Source organism: Haliotis cracherodii, unplaced genomic scaffold, assembly GCF_022045235.1.
Source record: "Haliotis cracherodii isolate W230 unplaced genomic scaffold, xgHalCrac1.p SCAF_7, whole genome shotgun sequence".
Lineage (NCBI taxonomy): Eukaryota > Metazoa > Mollusca > Gastropoda > Lepetellida > Haliotidae > Haliotis > Haliotis cracherodii.
Genome location: NW_027266330.1, coordinates 37,298,118 through 37,322,675, shown reverse-complemented (window position 1 = coordinate 37,322,675; position 24,558 = coordinate 37,298,118). Strand labels below are relative to the sequence as shown.

Genomic DNA, 24,558 nt, shown 5'->3' with positions numbered 1-24,558 from the left:
ACCAATACTTGACACAATGTACATAACACTGTCAGTGTCACCAATACTTGACACATCGTACATAACAGTGTCAGTCTCACCAATACTTGACACATCGTACATAACAGTGTCAGTCTCACCAATACTTGACACATTGTACAGAACACTGTCAGTGTCACCAATACTTGACACATTGTACATAACACTGTCAGTCTCGCCAATACTTGACACAATGTCTTTGGTTACCAAAGTCTTACTTGGTCTAAAAATAGCTAAGTTACCTCACTAACTTTGAAAGATAGCAATAATATACATACTTTTTAATACAATTTGTCTCAAGTTTAAAATACCTTTGCATTCAGCTGTTGAATATGCTGTTCACAGTGCTGAAATGACAAAAAATATTCACACAATGTTTACAATTTTCTCATTAAAATGATAATATTTTATGAGTTGGAGTCATTGATGCCATTATGTACATGATTACTGACATACGGTTATATATGTAATTATTCTTACACAATTGTATGCTGCTTTCTTGGTGCATCTATAAGCACCAGCCTCTTCCATCAACTTCCCACTCACCTTCCTCCGGTATCTCTCCTTCTCCATCACACACCCACCTTCCTCCGGTATCTCTCCTTCTCCACCACCCACACATCCAAGCCACCTTCCTCCGGTATCTCTCCTTCTCCATCACACACCCACCTTCCTCCGGTATCTCTCCTTCTCCATCACACACCCACCTTCCTCCGGTATCTCTCCTTCTCCACCACACACACATCCCACCCACCTTCCTCCGGTATCTCTCCTTCTCCACCACCCACACATCCCACCCACCTTCCTCCGGTATCTCTCCTTCTCCATCATCCACACATCCCACCCACATTCCTCCGGTATCTCTCCTTCTCCACCACTCACACATCCCACCCACATTCCTCCGGTATTTCTCCTTCTCCACCACTCACACATCCCACCCACCTTCCTCCGGTAGCTCTCCTTCTCCATCACCCACACATCCCACCCACCTTCCTCCGGTAGCTCTCCTTCTCCACCACCCACACATCCCACCCACCTTCCTCCGGTAGCTCTCCTTCTCCACCACCCACACATCCCACCCACCTTCCTCCGGTATCTCTCCTTCTCCATCACCCACACATCCAAGCCACCTTCCTCCGGTAGCTCTCCTTCTCCACCACCCACACATCCCACCCACCTTCCTCCGGTACCTCTCCTTCTCCACCACCCACACATCCAACCCACCTTCCTCCGGTATCTCACATCCCACCCACCTTCCTCCGGTATATCTCCTTCTCCATCACCCACACATCCCACCCACCTTCCTCCGGTATCTCTCCTTCTCCACCACCCACACATCCCACCCACCTTCCTCCGGTATCTCTCCTTCTCCATCACACACACATCCCACCCACCTTCCTCCGGTATCTCTCCTTCTCCATCACACACACATCCCACCCACCTTCCTCCGGTATCTCTCCTTCTCCATCACACACACATCCCACCCACCTTCCTCCGGTATCTCTCCTTCTCCACCACCCACACATCCCACCCACCTTCCTCCGGTATCTCTCCTTCTCCACCACCCACACATCCCACCCACCTTCCTCCGGTATCTCTCCTTCTCCATCATCCACACATCCCACCCACCTTCCTCCGGTACCTCTCCTTCTCCATCACAGACACAACCCACCCACCTTCCTCCGGTATCTCTCCATCACCCACACAACCCACCCACCTTCCTCCGGTATCTCTCCTTCTCCACCACCCACACATCCCACCCACCTTCCTCCGGTATCTCTCCATCACCCACACATCCCACCCACCTTCCTCCGGTATCTCTCCTTCTCCATCACCTCCCGCAGGTACAGGTTCTCGTTGTGCACCGACCCCTCCTGACGCCCCACATTGGTGCTGGACAAGTCGGAGAAAATCTTTGAAGAAAAGTTGGGGAAGCTCTCGAACAGTTCTGACACCTCCTCTTGTACTCTTGGCCTGAAACAACATCCACATGATAATGGAACCAGCCATGACCTAGATACAAAACATTTACCACTAGCCTATGTAACCACCCATACTTGTATCAAAACTGACAAATGCAGCCTATTACATGTACGTCATACTTCAACTTTCCTCCTGAGAACATAGATACTGTGTAGTTACCCCATAAGAGAGCTTGTGTCAAACTTGAGCTGTCTGTTGAGGGGTTGGTCCATCAGCAACTCACTGGCTGTGTCACTGTGGTCAAACTTGCCCGACTCGGCTGAAACATACAACCTTGATGCAGAACACGGAACAATCAAGTCATAGTGTGGCAAGTACTGATTAAGGGTCATCACATCAACAGTGTTCTGTGTACATGTAACAGTGTTCTGTGTACATGTAACAGTGTTCTGAGTACATGTAACAGTGTTCTATGTACATGTAACAGTGTTCTGTGTACATGTAACAGTGTTCTGTGTACATGTAACAGTGTTCTGTGTACATGTAACAGTGTTCTGAGTACATGTAACAGTGTTCTGTGTAAATGTAACAGTGTTCTGTGTACATGTAACAGTGTTCTGTGTACATGTAACAGTGTTCTGTGTACATGTAACAGTGTTCTGTGTACATGTAACAGTGTTCTGTGTACATGTAACAGTGTTCTGAGTACATGTAACAGTGTTCTGTGTAAATGTAACAGTGTTCTGTGTACATGTAACAGTGTTCTGAGTACATGTAACAGTGTTCTGTGTACATGTAACAGTGTTCTGTGTACATGTTACAGTGTTCTGTGTAAATGTAACAGTGTTCTGTGTACATGTTACAGTGTTCTGTGTGCATGTAACAGTGTTCTGAGTACATGTAACAGTGTTCTGTGTACATGTAACAGTGTTCTGTGTACATGTAACAGTGTTCTGTGTACATGTAACAGTGTTCTGTGTAAATGTAACAGTGTTCTGTGTACATGTAACAGTGTTCTGTGTACATGTTACAGTGTTCTGTGTACATGTAACAGTGTTCTGTGTACATGTAACAGTATTCTGTGTATATGTAACAGTGTTCTGTGTACATGTAACAGTGTTCTGTGTACATGTAACAGTATTCTGTGTATATGTAACAGTGTTCTGTGTACATGTTACAGTGTTCTGTGTACATGTAACAGTGTTCTGTGTACATGTAACAGTGTTCTGTGTACATGTTACAGTGTTCTGTGTTAATGTAACAGTGTTCTGTGTACATGTAACAGTGTTCTGTGTAAATGTAACAGTGTTCTGTGTAAATGTAACAGTGTTCTGTGTACATGTAACAGTGTTCTGTGTAAATGTAACAGTATTCTGAGTATATGTAACAGTGTTATGTGTACATGTAACAGTGTTCTGTGTACATGTAACAGTGTTCTGTGTAAATGTAACAGTGTTCTGTGTAAATGTAACAGTGTTCTGTGTAAATGTAACAGTGTTCTGTGTACATGTAACAGTGTTCTGTGTATATGTAACAGTGTTCTGTGTAAATGTAACAGTATTCTGAGTATATGTAACAGTGTTATGTGTACATGTAACAGTGTTCTGTGTACATGTAACAGTGTTCTGTGTAAATGTAACAGTGTTCTGTGTAAATGTAACAGTGTTCTGTGTACATGTAACAGTGTTCTGTGTATATGTAACAGTGTTCTGTGTAAATGTAACAGTGTTATGTGTATATGTGACAGTGTTCTGTGTAAATGTAACAGTGTTCTGTGTAAATGTAACAGTGTTCTGTGTACATGTAACAGAGTTCTGTGTAAATGTAACAGTGTTCTGTGTAAATGTAACAGTGTTCTGTGTGCATGTAACAGTGTTCTGTGTGCATGTAACAATGTAACAGTGTTCTGTGTGCATGTAACAGTGTTCTGTGTACATGTAACAGTGTTCTGTGTACATGTAACAGTGTTCTGTGTACATGTAACAGTGTTCTGTGTGCATGTAACAGTGTTCTGTGTACATGTAACATTGTTCTGTGTACATGTAACAGTGTTCTATGTATATGTAACAGTGTCCTGTGTATATGTAACAGTGTTCTTTGTACATGTAACATTGAGCACTAGTGATAGGTACGGGCCTGACTTTAATATCTATTTGACAAATATTGCATATTTCTTTCATCTTTAATTTGTTATGAACCTGAACAAAAATAACCCACATTTTTCCAAACTATGATGACATCCGCAATTTTGTTGGACGTTGGCATGGATGGTAACAACACATGCATAATAGACAATAGTTGCGGGGTTTTTTATTACAGGATTCAGTTGCGGCAATACAGCGGTCAGCAAAACATGCATCACAATACAATCCTTGTACATCGTTATTTTTCAATACAGTCACAAAAAAATGAATATATAATAAAATAAATAACATCTACAATCCTGAGCCATTTGGAAGGACATTAGCATTCCATATTGATGACATAATAGGTAGTCTTGTTTATCCATACTTCCCATCTTGCAATATGAAGTCTGGATGATTGAATGAAGAAGTACCATTTGAACAGTACAACTGTATATAATTTGGGCCCCAATACATATAGCAATATTGCTCTCTGTATTGCGATATATTGCCATATGCCTTATGTGCCAATACGCCAACCCTAGCAGTGCGTGTGGTAGGTACCTTTGATGACATCATTGGACAGCCTCAGCATGCTCTGGAGATGGCTGCGAACATCTTCCATGCCTTGAACATCCCGTGCCACATCTCCATCTCTCTTTCTCTCCTGAAACAATCACTTATATCTGTAAGTGGAACCACAGGAGTAAGTGAAACCACAGGGGTAAGTGGAACCACAGGGGTAAGTGGAACCACAGGAGTAAGTGGAAATAAGGAGTAAATGAGCTCAGCTTCAAACAGCTTTAATCCTGGAGCTTCAGCTTGATGTTGCAGGAAGCCCAGTCATGTAGTGTGTTTTTGCTGTTTAATACCACATTTAGCAATATTCCAGCTCCCATGGTAATTGAGTCTGGGCCAGACAATCGAGTGATAGATCTTATGGGCAACGATCCACACTACACACAATTACATATAAATCCAAACATACTTAAACCTCAATCTGCTCATAGTGTTGCAAAGTTGCTGCTAGTTCTTGGAACATTTTAAACTTTAAGGCCAGATTTTAATGAAAAGTCCAGATAACATGGTTGTAGAAAGAAATGCAACACCTACCTGTTGTGGAGAGAAGTTGTATCCATGAGACACTGGTGACCTCATCTGACCAACTTGTGTGCTCACAGCCTCGTGATCATACATTCGGGGACTGACATTTGAATTGTGATAGCTCTGTCCCATGTAAGAAGCAGGAAAACTCTGGGACTCAACCCCAGAATACACCCCACTCCTGTCTTGATTATGCCTCATCCTTGAGCCAGGACTACTTAAAGCATCGCTCTGATTACCTATGCTAGCTTGAATCTCACCACCAACACCACCATAGCGACCCCCACTCACAACAGAACCAGACATGTGACCCTGATCGGGATGAGAAGTGACCTTTACACTTTGATCAAGCACTTTACTCATTTGACCTTGTTGACCATGTTGACCTTGCCTCTGATTGGCCACCAAATGTCTTTGGTCAAGGTCAGCTGAACCTTGCACCATAGGCCGTGTTTGCCTAGCGGGCTGATTATTGATTGGTCGACGAACTAAATTCTGAGTTTGATTCTTGCCCCCAACTGGTTTTTGATCCATTCTATTAAACCTGGGACAAGCTCCATTATTCTGGGTTTTGGCAGACTCAGTCTTGTTAACTTTACTAGCATATTTGACTCTCTGAATATTCAATGCTATGTGGTTCACAGGTGCTTTAGCAGGCATAGTGTCCGCCGTACAAACATTCGGTGTCACCCATTCCGACAAAGAACCTTGCACTTGCAATGCAGAATCTTTTGACTTTTGCTGCAAGTTGTCTCCAAATTCTCCAAAATTGGTTTGATTAATCCTATCTGGAAGACTATGAGACATGGTCTGAATGTGATCATCATTCCGACCTGAGTATGTGGTTAAAGGGGGTTCAGATTGAGGAGAAGAATGAGCTAACACATTGTTTGACGGCAAACTTGATCCATCAAAAACATTATTACGAGGTTCTCTTAAAGTCGAAAGTGTTGCATGATGTGGAGACTGCAATGGACTGAACACACTTTGTGAAGATCTTTGCGTATAATTAGAGTCTTTTTGATACTGGCCTTGACCTCCATAATGATAAACTTGTTCCTCTTTCTCATCAAGGCTGTCGTATAAATGGGGCGAAATGTCCTGAGACTCCACAGACAGTTTACGTAGGTGGGAGGTCCCGGGCGACACGGTTACCGATGACAAGTGAACAGATGATGCATGAACTGATGATGCTGGGACCTGGTCCGGAGGCAGAGAGACAACAACCCGCTGGTCCAATGGGGAGGAGTCATGGCCTTCTATGATCCTCTGATTGCCGGACCCAAGAGAACCAAAGTTCATCAAATCCGAACCATTTGGTTCCATATTTCTTTCCACAGAATCATGTAGCCCTGGTTGATCATCGTAACCAATATCAGTTCCAGTTTCATCAGCATCTGTGAAATTAAGAGCCTTAGCTGGTGTAAACAGCTCCTCATTATCGTCTGGGACATACTCCAACATCCTCTTCCGCTCACTGCTAAGAACTGGACTTCCATCTCTTCGTATCACAGTTCGTAATGCTTCAGAGGAGGTAAAGTTTGTTCCCAGGTCGGGAATATTTTCTTTATTTTCTGAATATTCATAGAATGGACTCTGTCGTCTTTGACTTGCTTGGAAATCCTGGTCATAGGAGTCAATATCTGGTTGAGACATTGGTGAGTTACCTCTCCTTTCTTGAGCAATGGGGACAAAGTGGTCAGTTTCTTCTTCCATCGAGACGTTGATTCATATAGTCCCTTAAATCTTGTTCTTTACAAACCATGCACTACTGACCTACTAGTGTGACCATCATTGTTGTTCTACACCCTGCAAATGGAAATAAAATATTTTCATTGTGATATTATCCATATTATCTTTTTCATATGTAGGCGTAATAGTAGTCTCATTGACAAAGTACTGAATCGTCATCCCCATGTTTCATTCTCCCTAATGTCATTGGTGACGACAATTTCTTGTGCCCAGAAAACTCATTGAGACACTTTGTATTTACATGTAATCTCTCTCTTATTTTACTCCCTTGAGTCTATTATATTGGGTATTTAAAATCAGTAAGAAGACATTTTCTCAAAATTATTTTGCTTGAAATGCTGTTTCTGGTGACTTCTCCCGGGAGTATTGCACTTTTTCAGATCCAATTAGCGCTTTAGGGGCTTGAACGTGCTTCACCGGTTTGCAGGCTTGGCTAATTAGTGCTTTAATTTGCAGAAGCTGTAATTAGTGCTCGTTTAACGGGTCATTTGCACCTCTTTAACGAGCATGCACAGTTAAGTAAACAATGAATTGTGCATGGGAGTTACTGACATCACAGTGTACTCACACCTCTCCATTCTTTTTTTTGAGAAAGCCACGCCTGCCATTGTCCATCAAAATGAGGAAAAAAACTTGCTAAAACAGATTTTGTCTTTATGTCAGAATTTATGATCAACCCTAGCCCTAACCAGGCTAACCCTAACCCTAACCAGGCCTACCCTAACGGCATGTCAGTTCCCTAAGATCGAAAAGTGGTGTAGGATTGGAAAGGCGTGTCAGCTCCCGAAGATCGACCAAGGGGCTTGGATTGGAAAGGCATGTCAGCTCCCTAAGATTGTAAATCACCAAGCCATGTCAACTCTCTAAGACAAGTGTGAGTGCATTCAAGCATAAGCCACGGTAACTATAGTGCGGCCATTGAGCTGTTGGTAGAGGGTGAGGCTGCCTCCATTAAACTGCATTGTTGCCGACTTCTATTTTGGATCTGACCATGTGCTGTCCAAAGTGCACCACATGTCCCATGTACAATGTAAGAGAATAAATAAAATAAACCTACCTGAAATTATCTGCAACTATTCCCTAAAAGTCTTCAAGGCCAAGGGACACATATGGAATAATTGATCTCCCATTTCTCATGTCTCTCAACTATGCGAACAAACACATACTTATCCCTCTAACACTCGAACTTTCTCAAATCAATATTTCTAAATGCAAAAACAAGCACAAACATGAACTCTCAAAATATCCGGAGCCTATTACATATCTAAGTAAATTCAGTTAATGACATTTACTTTGTATCTGGTTACAGCGTGCCACATGAGATTGTGTTGAAAGGTTCGTTTATGTTCAAATTAGGAAAAAGCAATACCTTGCAACAGTCGCAAAGAAAGTGTTTTGACACTTCGCTGTGCTTTCAAACTCGACGGCATGAAATTCGGACATGCGCAAGAATTGTAAACACGGAAGTAGTTTTACTTCCGTTTAAGATAAATACGCATAAAAAGTGCGTCAAATTAATATCAGATCCTCACAACCTGTAATCCATAAATTTTAAGCTCAGTTTATAGCCGTGAAATTTCCGAGATATTTATGGTTCATATATAACATATGTTTTGTTATACTGAGGCATATTTGGTACTTGTCCGTCCTGCGCATGCATATCCGTCGGGGAGTTGTTAGGCACTTCCTGTACCTCCCAATCGATTGATTCAGAGTCAGGAAAATGACAGTGTTTAATTTTTATATATTTGACCGAAATGGGACGTGTTTGTATTATGCAGAATGGAACAGAAAGAAGCAGTCGGGCATTAGCAAAGAGGAGGTTGTGACATTAGCTAAATAGTTATATTTTTACTTTGTAGAGATCTTATCCATGCCAATATTTGCTTCAAAATATTTTGACATTATAATCAATGGAACGTGGAAGGGGTTTCATTGAGACAACAACGTTCTCAGCCTGTCCAATTGTTTGAGGGATTCGTCAGAAAAACATTGCTATTCTATGACAAGTATTGTGTTAATGAGCTGTTTATCAAGCTTTTACTTGAGACAAGAAACTTTATGGGCGATGCTGTAGGGCGGATACAGGTTTGGGATTATCAACTCATCTCATGCGTTTCTTTCTTTGCAGGAATTCAAACTGATGTATGGCATGATTTTCTCAATAAAATCATTTGTCAACAGGATATCACCAACAGACATGTATCCTTTACATTGAGACATCACAATCAGTGATCTTAGGGATTCTGACAATTTTCTGATCGCTATATAGGTAGGCCTACAGGAAAATATTGAACTGGTCCTGATATTGTGGGAATATATGGTGACTTGAGCAAAATGTTAGAGGGCCATGTATGTAATTTTCCATATAGTTTACTCCTTCGAGAGAAACTGAGGAGTATAATTTGCCAAATATACATGATATATGAGTATTACTAATAATATCCCTATTAATCATATTTTGTGGCTTATATCTTAGGCCCTAAAAAGGAGTATATTTTGCCATGTATGTGATATTATAATAATAATAATAATGATATTACTGTCTGAAGTTATCACAGGGTCATATCAGTCATAATTCGTGGATTAAATCTTAGGCCCCAAAACAGATCAACCTTGCCTTTTCGTAAAGTTAAAAATTGATCCCAGTATGAAGTGAATTTCATAATTTTGGATAATATAGGCATGCAAAGCACTCTTACACAGACAAAATCTCCTTGAAAAATGGAAATAACTGTATATCCGATCATACCTTAACTGTTTCCAGGAAAGACGGTTTCATGAACTTCAAGACAACCAAATACAAGCTACATTTCTTTGAGACGCAAAGTGGTCTCAAGTTTATTATGAACACAGATCTCAATGTTGGCAGCGTCAAAGAGACATTGCAGTTGATCTACAGCTCAGTAAGTATAGGTAGAATAGAACTAGCATATGACCAAAGTGGTATACGTCGGAGACATGCATCACTTCAGGCTTTCCTCACACATTAACTGACACACTGATATAACCGGAATACTGTTAAAAGTGCAATTAGAACCAACTCATTCTACTAAGCCATAACCTAATTTATGCTATATGACTTGGACTGGAAAATTTGTAATTCCAATTTGGGAATTTCTTTTCATGTTTCCTGCATATTTGGGTCTGAATGTCTGTTTCTGAGCAGGTCTAGATAAATCCCTGTTATGACAGACTGATTGTGTCCATGGTGGAGATCCTTGATCAGCTTTCAGTGACCTTGTAAGGAAGCAATGGTTATAGGACATTTTGGAGGCGAGGTGAGATGAAGTGGGGTCTGACGTTCAAGGAATATTGTACTTTTATTGTGATGTGTGTGTGTGGCTGCTTGTACTAGCCCAGACTAATGCTGATTTTAGAGTGCAAGCCCACTGAGATACCATGACACACTTTAACATGAATACCACACTTGTTTTATCCTTGACACAGGGCAGTGTCATAGAACTATGAACAAACATATACAGTGCCTAGCCAGTGTAAGAGGAACTAAATTTGAGTCACAAACATAATTTTAATCCCTTGAAAAGTCTTCAATCCGCTCAAAATTGGTCTTGTGGTAGAGCGTCTGCCCAGAGTGCAGAATGTCGTGTGTGTGATTACCAACCGTGTCATACCAAAAGCATTAAAAGATGGCAGTTGTTATCATGACATTATGGTTATGACTCTGTCTGGCGCTCAGCATTGATGGGCTAAGATAAGGACTGGTCTGCTCGGAGTCAGTATACTGGGTCTGAGTAGGGTATCCATGTTAAACTGTTGCATGGTATCTCACTGGGCCAGCACTATAAAACAAGCATAAGACCGGACTAGTACAAGAAGCAAAACACACACATCCATGCACATCGCTATGTATGTGTAATAATCTTTATCACAACTTTAAACCCCATTTCACCTCACCTCCGAATTGACCTGCTGTCTAATGGAATGTTACAGGCATAAGCTCTGGACAGGAAGGAGCTATGCAGTGGTAGGGCTAAGTCAGAGGCATTTAATTACTTGATTTTCACATACTTTCTCTGATTTTCATAATTGTGGTTGGGGAGCCTAGTAGTCAAAGCGTTCGCTCGTCGCGCTGAAGACACATGTTCGATTCCCGACATGGGTACAATGTGTGACGCCCATTTCTGGTGTCCCCCATCGTGATATTGCTGGAATATTGCTAAAAGCAGCGTAAAACCATACTCACTCATAGGAGTATAATGGCTATAGGACATTTTGGATGACAGCCAGTCATTGTCCCAGAAAATGTTATCCGATATCAGATTTGAAACCCTGCAGTCGCTGGTCAACCAGTCTATCCACAGGTCACCATGACATATGTCATAGCTGTGCAGAATACTCCAGTAACAACATATTCACTGGCTCATTTTTCCAGTCTTCGAGACCAGCACAAGCAAGATACATTGGCTACAGTCTCAATAGTGCAGGTACACGTGAGGTTATAATTTTGAAATTTGACTTTGTTGTTTTAGATCTACGTGGAGTATGTTGTGAAGAACCCCCTGTGTTATCTGGACCAACCCATCACGAGTGAACTTTTTAAGGCTAAACTAGATGACTTTGTGCGAGGGTTGCCAATCTTTCCTACCAGTGTGTCCTAACTGTTATTGGGAGGTTCAAAGGCTGATTTTGTTACTGAAGCAAGGTGGATTCAAGCCTTTGGGCAATGGACAAAGGTTGTTATATATTGTTGCAATCAAATATGAAAAAGGAAGAAGAGGATTGGACAAGAATTGACACTCTTTTTTTTATGAAGTTTGTTTTGCGGTAATGAGAATAAAATTTTTAAATGTTGATGTAAATTGTAATGAATATTCAGATGAATATGCATCTTCCCGAGGCAAGGGAGTTAACTTCCTTTAAAAGTCCAGTTTCCACCCTTGCCAAGCTAGGCTGGAATATCTGTGCTCGGTGGTAGCGCCACCAGTGGCGATTATGAGTTATGTTCCTTCTATGTCCCTCCTATTGACCAATCAGATTCCACTTCTCATACACTTGCATTTACTTCAAACAAAATGACGGCTCCCAGTCAGATTTGGAAAATGTCTGTTAAAGCTGATATGGCGGCACACATGCTTTGAAAGTCCTGCAATCAATCAAAATTTGTACGGCAGTTTGATTAGACTATGCATAGACCCGTCAGTCCAGCAAGAATACAACTCCATAATTCCAGCCTTGTTACGCAAGGGTGGAAACTGGACTTTAATAGTCAGTTATCTCCCTTGCCTCAAGAAGACGATGAACATGAGGAAGACATGACACATTATAGGCAACTTATATCTCTGACAGGGCATTAACTCGAAGCTTGCCTCTGTCTGGGTTCGAATCCCTGATCTTTCATGATATACGATTATGGCTTATGGCTGTGAGGTGTCATTGGAACATGCAAGTATATATCTTGTGACAACAGGGGCGGTCGGGTAGCCTAGTGGTTAAAGCGTTCGCTCGTCACCCCGAAGACCCGGGTTCGATTCCTGACATGGGTACAATGTTTGAAGCCCATTTCTGGTGTCCCCTGCCGTGATATTGCTGGAATATTGCTTAAAGCAGCGTGAAACCATACTCACTCACTCACTTGTGACATGTAGAGAGATTCACAGATGCTTAGTGAATTTTATAGCACAACAGTTGTATTTATTTCATTCAGTGTATTTTTGTGTTTGATGTGAATACACAAGATACAAGTGGAAATAAAAATTGTACCACAAAGACATATTTCTTAAAGTTATTGGTTTCACAGAAATAGAAAACGTCAACGCCAGAGAAGAACCATTCTGCAATATTCGCCAGTGAAGCAAATTAACAGGAAAACTACGTTACCCTGCCATAGGGCACATTAGAATTGTGTTTGTTCATAAAGTAGTGAATATACACTTTAAAAAAGCGTCCCAAAAGCCTTAAGAAGAAATAGCGACTTGGGTCGCTTTATGTCAATAGAAAAAAAATGATTAATTGTGAAATTAATACACACTAAATGCCCCTTCTCTGATAAAAATGCTCAAGTCTTGATAAGTATCTCTTAGATAGCTGACTTAGCTCAAGGACCAAGTAAAAATAACATGGGTCAAGGGCCGTAACTCCGTAAAGAAATGATTGACGGCTCAAATTTTCGAACTCAGACTCGACAAGTGTTTCTTAGATAAGCATGCAAACTTTTATTCAGGTAATTTCAGCACTCTCTCATTTCACACGGTATGCAAGACGTTAAAAAACGGAGCAAGAGCCATAACACTATAAAAATAATTGACAGGGCCAATTTTCGAGCGCATTTGAGATCATGACCAGTAACCTCAGAGCGTAAAATATAATTTCTCTGACTTAAATATATTTTTATATAAATTTGTCCATTTTGAGAAGCGGACGGACGAACTCCTTTCCATTATTCCCCGCCTCCGTCGTGGCGGGGGATAATAATGGTTTTGTTTTGGTTTGTTTTTTTGGGGGAGGGGTGGGGGGAGAGTGTGTAGGCGTTTGGGTTGACACTCCAGCCCAAACACTACTGAAGTTACAAATGCTCCCTTGCCCATTCTGCCTTTGTGGATTGAATTATGACATGTGATTTTGAGATTTGTGTCAAATAGTGTTCGGGGCGAGCAAAGGGACTCATGATGAAAAATTAGATGGGATTTTTGGGAGGAGGGGGTTGGCACCCTCAGAAATGTGTGTGTCTATATGGCGTTTCATCAAGTAAATGAAACAGAAGCAGGTGCTTGGAGACATTATAGATGATGTGGGGCAGAGTGTGTGTTACTGAGGCAAGTCGAATTCATGTAACTAACTAATGGTGACCCGTGAAGATCCGGGGTAGAATAGGTCTTCAACAACCAATGCTTGCCGTAAAAGGTGACTATGCTTGTCGTAAGAGGCGACTTACGGGGTCGGGTGGTCAGGCTCGCTGACTTGGTTGATGCATGTCATCGTATCCCAATTGCGAACAAACAAGCATGGTATTACTGGTATATCGGTAAATTGAGGTTCATTCTTTCCACGATAAGAATCACAATATCATTTTTTCATGCTCGATATATCGGATGATTTCAATTTGGGATTTTGTCATGTGTTTAATGTTATATACTTGCCAATGCTTTGCCGCTGCCCTGGAGCGAGGATTATGACTTTTAATTTTGTTTTGTTCCATTTATGAAATTTACTTCATACCGTCATGTATCAGATTGCTGAAAAAATAGAATTGTACAAAATAAATATATATATATATATATATATATATATATATATATATATATATATATATATATATATATATATATATATCTATCGTGATACGTATCGCAATACGGCCTTGTGCATTGCAAAACATTGTGGTACACTTTATACCTCCAATACCAATCCCAATGATTAACTTAGTATTGCTTACATCGCTATTAGGCTAGTGGTGTCAGACTCATCTGAAGGTGGAATCCCAACCGGAGGTATTAACCAGTCACAACATTTTTCTTATTGATTGTAGATGAAATATATCTACTCTTTCAGAAAAATATGGTTGTGGTCGTTTCCATGGCAAAACCTATTCTCACTAAATGCGTAATAATTTCTGAAATGGTTTATATCAACAAAATCAGTTTATGTGGATCGGTGACTATAGTATTTATGGAAACGATCAACTCAAAATAGTATGATAAACTTGATGTGGGTTTAAATCAGTTCACAACCCAAGTCTCTTTTCATGAGTGGGATGTGTCTTGGTGGCGCTTTGAATAGTATTTCAGAAAAGCAAGTTGGTTTAAAGTCCGGAAAATTATTTGTTTGTTGTTTAACGCCACACTCAGAAATAATTCAGTTATATGACAGCGATCTGTAAATAATCGAGTCTGGGCCAGACAATCCAGTGACAATATCATGAGCATCGATCCATGCAATTGGGATACGACGATATGCATCAACTAAGTCATCGAGTCTGACCACCCGATCCTGTTAAAGTTCTGTCGGGAATGCTAGAACAATGCTTTTCTGGCTTCATATAATAAATACGAGTCATAGGCCTATAAAAAGAGCATATATCAAAATAACGCAAATTGACCTAATCTAGCATGTTCTATCTGACATTGTGACTACCCTTCAAATGTACTTTTACAGGTAAAATGATGATAAACGTAGAACATATTCGTGTGTTGTCATACAATGGCCTATAACCTGAGATAATTTACCTAACACCTGTGCCGAGGTGTTGACCTCACACCGTCCAGTGCATTCTCACAGGTGCAAATGTCACCGAGTTGGGGGGTGGTCTCAAAGTTTTACTGTTGTACTTTTTGTTTGTTTGTTGTTTAACGCCGCACTCAGCAATATTCCAAGTATGAGTTGCTGAAGACCTATTCTACTCCGGATCTTCACGGGTCTGGTATTGTACTTAACTGACATGCGTTGATGGGGCAGCAATTCAGGATATGTACTGCATATATTTGCTTGGAAACATGATGAAATAGTTAGGAGCTATAAAACGGGATGAGTATTGGAAGGTTGCGGTTTTGGAATCAAGAAGTATTTGTAGTTCTACGGGTGGTTTCTTGGGGTAGCATTAATCTCCGCTGATGACGTATATGAATCTGTACTTTTGCATTTTGTGTTATGTCTTGCCACGAACCCTTTACACTGAGCCAAGATGGGCACAACAGGGTTGAGCTCACAATGTCTGAGTGGCGTACTTAAGACAACGTAACCGTGTTGTGCTGCCAGCACATATGTCTTGTACTTTACTGGTTTCTTATTCAGCCGAGCTTTCTCCACGAGTTGAACTTTGTTCCATATGGTCTGAAGTCGACAATGTCATATATTCCTGTATCGTCGCCTTCAGACTACTCATGTTTTGGGCGACAGTATCTGATTCCCAGACTATTACCTGGCGTTATCCATGACAATGACACTGGCGTTGTTTAAAATGGGCAAAAGCTGAAATTCCAACCAATGTATGAAAACATCACCTCCTATAATTTCCTTATGAGAATCACCAGTTTTCTTTTTAGCCTCGAAAATTAGCACACATCCATCACTAAGCCCCATATCACGGATTCCGGCGTGCAAAACAATGTCACGATTACCTTTACCTGATGGTCTGTGGGTGTTTTTTTGTGCATCTGCCGATAGCCACATGTAGTCAGTGGAATGATTCATCAAGGTAAACTATCTGGACGCCCTGACTGTGATAGTTATGAATGGTCCGGAGATAATGTGACCTCATAGACAGGATGGAATATTTTCCCCTGAAAAGTGCTCGGTCATCGCCACGCGCAGTTTATCGAAATCCCATCTCTTGGAGAGCAATAGTTAGTGCAGGCCGGGAAACATTAATTGTACCTTTAATTTTCTCCCAAATTCTACCACAAGGCAGGGTTACTTCCCTCTTATAAAGCTTGTACACTATACGCTTAAACACTCTGTATCAAAGCTGTCTAATATCCTTTAACGTATCCCAGTTTTGTTTTTGAGACCACCCCTTTACCGGTTTTGTTTGATTTATCATATACCGTAAACTCATTGTCCATAGCTTGGACAGTTCGGTAATTCACCCTATCTGAATTAATTAATGGTTTCCCTCTATCTCTCTAAAGTGTAACGAACTTGTATACATTTCCCAGTATTTCCCAGTACAGACTCAATGGCTATGGCTATGCAAGTGTAAAGTAACATGCATCATGGGAGCAATGTTAACAAAACAAACGCAGCGTCATTTTGTCATTTTAGAATCTAGAATTTTGTCCAGATGATTTCTGTGTGTGGATTAGAAGTTTTATGAATACATTATTATCATAACGGAGTCACGTGCGCATATTTCTATAGTCCGTTTCAGACTGCCATCATTGGACTTAGAATAAATGTGATCTTCCTGTTTTCGTTCGAATTTGTTTCCTGTAAACTTGTCGATAGGACTCCTTGTGACTGGAATACTTCAAACCACAGTAGCATTTCCTTTTTCAGTCGCCTTTAACGACAAGCATGGGTTGCTGAAGACCTATTCTGCTCCGAATCTTCACAGTCCGTAAAATGAGATCTTGGATGTTTACCACTTGGGTGAAATGTGTAGATCTATAAATATTATACCTCCGCGGTGAGTCCCACTAGGACCAGTATGGTGTTTTTATTTCGAAAAAAATCTTTATTTCTGTATAAATTACCACCAAAGACAATAAATAGATCTTAATTTTTTCAAAAAAGCTGTATCCGTCCATGTAGTGTATATATATTATAAAGTTGAACAAATTCCTCGCATCGATAGTCCATTCGCGGAACTCTCTCTATCGCGATGTTACCGAGAGTGTAACGAAGGTGCCACGCGCTTGGAATTTTAAGGAGCTTGGAAACATTCTTGGCCTAGTAATAACTTAACTCTAGACTGGTTCCCGGGTCCTCCGCTTGGTGTCGCTGCTCTAACACTAGCTCCCAGTCTGTCGCATGAACAAACGGGAACCAGTCTATAATTAACAGATGTCGTAAACATAATCTTTATCCTGCAGATATAAATAAAGGTTGCCATGTAGTCGGTTTTACTATTTGAATCGTTTGAGTCACTTTCTTTGGCTCATTTATATCACTAATACTGAAAATAGTCTTAGAAAAAGATTTCTTTCACGACAAACATAACTCGTTATTATACCGGCTGCTTCCGGAATGGGGCACGTGTAGGTGTTGGTAAACAAAAGACTGTCAAACGATCTCGTCCCACGCACTGCCACCCTTCTTCAAATGACGACATCCTCTTGTATGCTACAGTGAATGGTTATATGTCAACATGTCTTCAGTCGTACGTTATCTAACTATGAACAACGGCCTAAAGATGCCATCGGTTGGTCTAGGAACTTACCTTTTGAAACAGGATATTTTAAAACAAGCTTTGGACTATGCGCTCTTTCTCGGTTACCGCCACATCGACACAGCACTTTCTTATGAAAATGAAGTAGAAATCGGTGAAGTGATCCACGAACGTATTAAAGCAGGTAGATTGAAGAGAAACGAACTATTTGTGACAACTAAAGTTCCTTCAGTGTATCTGAGCAGAGAGTCGGCCATAAGAAGTACTGAATTGTCCTTAGAAAACCTGAAACTGAAGCATGTTGACATGTTACTGATACACCACCCCTGGGGACTTGTGAACAGAGGAGATGGTACACTGGTACCGTTTGACTCGAAGGGGGAGAAAGAGCTGTGTTGGTACAACATTTTGGAGACCTGGGATGCCTTTGAACATGTGCATAATCGCAAGCTGACTAAAAGTATCGGGTTGTCAAACTTCAACCCCACACAGATTCAGAGGATCTGGGATAAGGCGGATGTGAAGCCAGCAAATCTACAACTTGAGCTGCATGCCTACTGGCAACAAAATGTCCTACAGAAAGTTTGCCGTGAGAAAAATATCATCATGACGGGCTTTGCTCCATTAGGAGCACCTTTTAAAAATGATATGACAGACGGTCTGCCAAAGCTACTGGAAGATCCTGTGATTATTGAAATATCCGACGAATATGGTAAAAGCCCTGCACAAATCTTGTTGAATTTCTTGTTGCAGAAGAACATTGGTGTCTTGCCAAAAAGTCAGAGTATTGAGAGAATTAGGGAAAACCTTGAAGTGCTTGATTGGAAAATTACTCAGATGGATTGTGAAAGAATAGAAAAGTTGGACAACACTGTGAAATACTTTCCCTTCGACTGGGCTCATACACATCCTGAATATGACAAAAATCAGCCTTTCTAATCCTGTATTTATATGTTGTCATATATGTTGATGTGTTGAATTGACATAAGAATTAAGATACAGTTAACTTATGGATTTCAAATTATCTATTCTTTGTTTTTAATCCTGACAATTTTGCATGAACAGACATCTCAAATTTGGGATGGAGTACGATTAATATTAATATATACCTGATACACGTGGAAAAAATTGTACACATCAGAAAATATATCAACATTTTTGCTTAATTCTCTAAGGCAAATGATTGTCGTTTTTGATTTTATGTGTTTAGCCAATATATGTTTCATATAAATTCTTTTAATTTATTATGTTTTTGATCGTTAATAGATATCATATTTTCACATGGAACTTGATGATGGTACCACTAACCGTACCTCATTATCATGATACTACAATGGGTATTATCATCACATGATACATATCACTCTTTTACATTTTATTTGTAATTTACAACCCTTGCTGTGACAAAGAATTTAAAAACATATACAGTGACAGGTCTTGACTTGACTAGAAATAGAACTTGGTTTGTATCTGTTTTACTCCTGTACGTGACTTTCAATTTAAATATTTAAGTCAGCCATGTTAATGGAGATGGTACATGCTGTTAACCGCCTGGCGCCCGACATAATAGGGATAAAGCAAGTACTGGTCAGCTCTAAGTCAGTATTCCAGAGCTCCAGATAAGCTTTTGGTGTTGTGGGTATTTTACCCATGCATTTTAAAATCATTGGGTATCAGTAATTCTATCTGGGTATTCAAATTTCTGTTACCCACTAGTTTTTACACATGTGGTATTTAAGTTAAATATTTAAAAACGCTATTCATCTAGTCCCTGCAAACTGGTGTCATGTGGGTTCGAGAGCTTTATAGGACTAAAAATACCACAATACTTCCACAAGAAAGTGTGATGGCAAATGATCATGATGTAACTGTCATCGTAGAGTTTGGCAAGGTTGACGGAATGCCCGTTATAATTTCAAAATAAGTTACTGATTTGCTACTCGAATACGCAGGGTTACTTCACAATATTTTGATGATACGCACAAGTTTTATTTTTGTAGCGTATCTGTAATGTTCGTTGCGTATTTGATACGCATTTTACTGCGTACTTCTGCATTTCTGATGCGTATTTTACGCAGATAACACAGCTTATCTGGAGCTCAGTGTACTGTGTCTGAGTAGGGTCTGCATTAGGACTCAGACAGGTGCTCCAGTCGAGTGGGTAATGAGTAGGAGCCGGACATTTTGTACCCAACTCTTGAGAGCTACAGCGGGTAGGGTTGGGTAAAAGGGGTCGAGTACCCATGTTTACTTAATTTAGACTTGTCCTAGCCCAAGTATACATGTTAAGCTTTGGTGTGGTTTCTTCATGGGCAGTACTATAAAATAGGCATTAGTCTGGGCTAGTACAAGCAGTCACACAAACACACTTGCATGCATGTTATCACTGTATACTGGTATAACAAGTTGACATCTAAGGGGTCTGTAAAAGGTGTTGGGGGACCATGTATATGTTGTCTGTTATCATGGTCATTAGACGTATGTGTTTTACAAATAATACTCATGTAGTGTTATTCTCCATCTTCCTAAGACAGGGGTGTTAACTGACTGTACAAGTCTAGTTTCCACCTTTGTCAAATTAGGCTGGAATTTCTGGCTCCGATTGTGGCACCACCAGTTATGTCCCTTTTGCATCTGTCCTATTGACCAATCAGATTCTGTCATGTATTGGTAATTAAGACTCAACAGGAGAGCTCATCTGACTAAGTTTATTCAGCCATGTGCTCATTTCAGGGTAACCCAAAAAGTTGCACAGGCAAGCTCAACTGAATGGTTGTAATGAAAAGTGAGAATTCACTGAAATACATCACATCCCTTTCCTTTTGTTCTTTTGAATAAGCTGGTTATTACCAAAACTTTAGCAAACATGTAAAAGAGCATTTAAAGAAAAAAACAACAGTTAACAACATGGACTGATTACACCACTATTTGCGATGTATCTGTTAAAGCTAAAGTAAAGCTAGTAAAGTTCTGCAAAAGTTCAGTGTAATGTCCTTTCCCTTGAAAAGAAAGAAATTGGCCTTTATTGGAAAAGGCCCTGTAAAGTCTCATAAAATAAGAACACTGAAAACAGATTCACACTGTGGCACTGGCTAGGAAATGTTCTGTTAATGTCTATGTAACATAGTCTTTGTACTTTGCAGGTGGCACCACTATTCTTCCTCTACTTGTCTTCTGTAAGTTGTCTGTCTCTGGTAGATCTACTTGCTGACTAGATGTGTTGACCACAGAATCTTTCAAGTTCTCTTCGGTCGTATTGCCCGATGAAGTCTTTGTCTCTGTTCTTTCCATGTCCTCTGCTGCAGCCCTTGGTGGTTTCAAGTGTCTCCTGTTTCTGCGGTATTGACGGCCATCAGGGGTCTCCAGTACATAGGATCGAGGTGTCCCATGCTGAATCATCACTTCCGCACTCACCCACTTCTTATTAGCTGTCTTCATCATTACCGGATCGCCCTGGTGAAAGGGAGATAATTCATGCATGTTTGGGTAATATGAGAGCTGCTTATGTTGCCTTGCTTGTAGTTTCAGCTTCATGTCCTCCGCATCCTGAGGCTTTAGCAGAGGTGTTGTCACCGGTGGTATAGTTTTCAGTCTCCTACCTAGGAACAAACTGTGCGGGGGTCTTGTTCAAGCCTTCAAGTGGACTATTTCTGGAAGTCATCAGGGCTATGTATGGATCCCTTGCCTTCGGTAGCAGATTTTTTACCGTCTGTACCATGCGCTTCGTTTGTCCTTTTGACTGGGGGTAATGTGGGCTGGATGTCACATGCCTGAAGCCATATGAGCTTGCGAAAGCCTTGAAATCAGCACTAGCATACTGAGGTCCATTGTCGCTGAAAACAATGTCTGGGATTCCATATTTGGAAAACTGGCTCTTTAATTGAGTGATTACTTGAGAGCTTGTGGTTGTTTTGAGCTTCGGGATTTCTGGCTATTTAGAGTAGTAGTCAACAGTCAGCAAATAGTGCTTGCTATTAAATTCGAACATATCAGTTCCAATGTTGGACCGTGGGCAATTAGGACGTTCAACTTGTATTAGTGGCTCTTTTTTAGTTTGTTTCTGGTGCTGGGCTAACACGGCACATTTTCCAACAATGTCCTTTATCCGCGAGGCCATTCCTTTCCAGAACATAACTTCTCTGGCATGGCTTTTACATTTTACTATACCAAGATGTGACTCATGGATCTTGTGCAGCATTTCACCCTGAAGAGATTTGGGTACAATCAGTTTGTGGCCTTAGAGGAGTCCATCTATGCATGATATTTCTTCCTTGACCCGTGAAGATTCCGGGGTAGAATAGGGCAATCACTGGATTGTCTGGTCCAGACTCGATTATTTACAGACCGCCGTCATATAGCTGGAATATTGCTGAGTGCTGCGTTAAACAACAAACCAACCAACCAACCTTGACGTGCCAGTATTGTCTTAAAGTTCCTGAAAGTTTGTCTCTGGTAGCTGGCCATCCATCCATTACCAAAGATCGGAGTTCTCTTAAACTGTCATCCTCATTCATCCATGATTGGCCGGTAGCTGAGAATATTTACCTCCAAGTCTGGCAGCAACTTATCATCCATGTCTGGGAGATATGACCGACTTAGCTGGTCTGCAATGTGCATCTCTGATCCTGGCTTGTAGGATACCTCAAGGTCATACCTTTGTAGCACCATCAACTGCTTTTGTAGTCGTAAAGGGGCCTGATGCAGTGCTTTTCTGAAAATAGCCTGGAGGGGCCTATGGTCAGTCTCCACCTTCACAGTCTTGCCATAGAGGTACTGGTGGAATTTTTAACAACCGGAAGCTATCGCGAGAGCCTCTTTTTCAATCTGAGCATATCGTGTTTGCGTTGCAGTTAGGGCACTTGAGGCATAAGTAACAGATTTTCCTTCTTGAAGCAGTACTGCACCGAGTCCGGGTAGAACTAGCATCAACAGACAGGGTGTCTGTCTTATCGGAATCATAGTAGGCAAGGACAGGAGCATTTGCAGCCGTTTTCTTCAGCATGGCAAAACATTGTTCCTGCTCATGATCCCAGTGCCACTGAACATCTTTTGAGATGAGGATATGGAGGGGCCTCGCAACATCGGACATGTTTGGCATAAACTTCGCCAAATTTTGGATGAAACCTAAAAACGTATGAAGTTCTTTGAGATTTTCCGGTCTGTTCATGTTCTGAACAGCTCTTACTTTTTCAGGGTCTGGCTTCAAACCGTCACTGGTAAGATGTCCGACATATGTTACTTGTTCTTTGCAGAATTCACACTTGGACTTGCTCAGTCTAAGGTTGTACTGTCTGGCCTTGTCTAGTACTTGCTTCAGCCGTTCATCATGTTCCTGTGTGTTTGTTCCCCAGACCAAGATGTCGTCCATAATAGATTCTGCACCTTTGATATCTTCCACCATCTGACTCATAATTTTCTGAAATACTTCAGGAGCAGACTTTACCCTGAATGGAAGCCTTGTAAAAATCTATCTTGCATATGTTGAATTGAATGGGCATAGCTTTGAGCTATCTTCATCAAGCTGTATCTGACAAAACCCTGACTTGGCATCAAGCTTGGTAAAGAACCTTGCATCTGGCATTTGTGCTATAACTTCTTCACTTGTCTTCAGTGGATAGTGCTCTCTCTTTGTTGCTAGTTTGAGATCAACTGGATCAATGCATATCTGGATTTTGTTGGGCTTCATGACCGTAACCATACTGTTTACTCACTCAGTGGGTTCTGTTTGCTTCACAATAACTCCTGCCTTCTCCATTCTGTCTAATTCGTTTTCAATTCTCTCTTGTAAGGCACATGGGACCTTTCTTGGTGGATGGACGATGGGACGGTAAGTTTTGTCAATCTGAATGCTGTGTTTTCCAGGCAGGCACCCCAGTCCCTCAAACAAATCTGTGTATTCTTATATGCTAGGTTCTGAAATTTGATTTCAGCTGGACAAGACCCATCTCACTACTAGTCTGCGCACCAAAATCGGGCATGGCTGTCATATCTACAACATGGAATAGGACGTGATGTTCATCTCCCTTTACCACACAAGGCAATGTTATTGTTCCTTCAACTGGAATGATATGTCCAGAATAAGATTTCAAGGGAGTTGGTGATTTTCTCAGTGGCCGTGCTGTTATCGTCCTAACAGTTGCCAATGGTAACATATTACACCTGGCCCCTGTGTCAATCTGAAATGTTACAGTGTTTCCATTAATTGTTGCCTCTGTGGTCCAGTCTTCAGATTCCTCGTCCAGATCATGTGTATTTAACATTCCGATGAAGAAGTCATCTCCATCACTGTCATCACACACATCGTTGTGGGGGTCTTCCTTCAGATCTAGTCGGTTTACAGTTTGGCGCTGTGAACTGCTGCGAAATGGTGGTTGTGAGCGGCATACAGACGAAAAGTGATTGAATCGGACACATTTGTTGCACTTCCTGCCGTCAGCCGGGGACTTTTTGTTTTGGTAGTGATCGTAACCACAGTTGCCGCACATTTTCTCTCGGTCTCTTTTCACAGCTCTAACTATCCCTCTACCTCTACCTCGCATATGCTGTCCACCTAGGGTACCTGGTCCTCCTTGTCCTCCTTGTCTGGAAATTGCATCTACATCCTTGGTTTCTGTCGTCATGGACTTAAGGTGTGCCACAGTTGTCTCATATGTTCTGGTGATGTTAACTGCCTTATCCAGGGTAAGGTCTGATCCTTCACTGATGAGCTGTTCCCGTACTTTGTTGTGTCGGGTGCCAAACACAATTCTGTCTCTCACCATTTCATCTGAATTGTCATAGCCACAATCTTTAACTAAAAGTTTGAGCTGCGTGACAAACTGTTCACAAGTTTCCCCTTCCTCTTGTACTTTG

The 24,558-nt window shown here is 41.1% G+C and overlaps 2 protein-coding genes and 1 pseudogene across 2 annotated transcripts in view; 2 read left to right on the top strand and 1 right to left on the bottom strand.

Annotated features, from left to right (window-relative positions):
* The window catches only part of LOC139447332 (uncharacterized), a 30,661-nt gene extending 23,692 nt beyond the window's left edge, over positions 1-6,969 (bottom strand). Inside the window, exons 1-5 of the mRNA XM_071228634.1 lie at positions 5,178-6,969; positions 4,629-4,731; positions 2,161-2,260; positions 1,824-1,992; positions 330-365 (exon numbers count right to left, since the gene is read on the bottom strand). Coding sequence (XP_071084735.1) covers positions 330-365; positions 1,824-1,992; positions 2,161-2,260; positions 4,629-4,731; positions 5,178-6,884 — 2,115 coding nt within the window. The 5' untranslated portion in view covers positions 6,885-6,969. The remainder of the gene's footprint in view (positions 1-329; positions 366-1,823; positions 1,993-2,160; positions 2,261-4,628; positions 4,732-5,177) is intronic.
* Positions 6,970-8,605: 1,636 nt separating this feature from the next.
* On the top strand, positions 8,606-12,134 carry LOC139447630 (trafficking protein particle complex subunit 1-like). Its single transcript, XM_071229041.1, has 4 exons — positions 8,606-8,742; positions 9,052-9,122; positions 9,688-9,826; positions 11,414-12,134. The coding sequence occupies exons 1-4, from the start codon at positions 8,644-8,646 to the stop codon at positions 11,540-11,542; spliced, it is 438 nt and encodes a 145-aa protein (XP_071085142.1). The 5' UTR covers positions 8,606-8,643; the 3' UTR covers positions 11,543-12,134.
* A 5,431-nt stretch (positions 12,135-17,565) lies between these two features.
* On the top strand, positions 17,566-18,800 carry LOC139448056 (1,5-anhydro-D-fructose reductase pseudogene; annotated as a pseudogene).
* Positions 18,801-24,558: the final 5,758 nt, after the last annotated feature.

Coding starts and splice junctions, on each gene's coding strand:
- LOC139447630 (XM_071229041.1), top strand. CDS start 8,644: ATGACAGTGTTTAATTTTTATATATTTGACCGAAATGGGACGTGTTTG. Junction 9,123..9,687: donor AGGATATCACCAACAGACAT/GTATCCTTTACA, acceptor AACTGTTTCCAG/GAAAGACGGTTTCATGAACT. Junction 9,827..11,413: donor TGCAGTTGATCTACAGCTCA/GTAAGTATAGGT, acceptor TTGTTGTTTTAG/ATCTACGTGGAGTATGTTGT.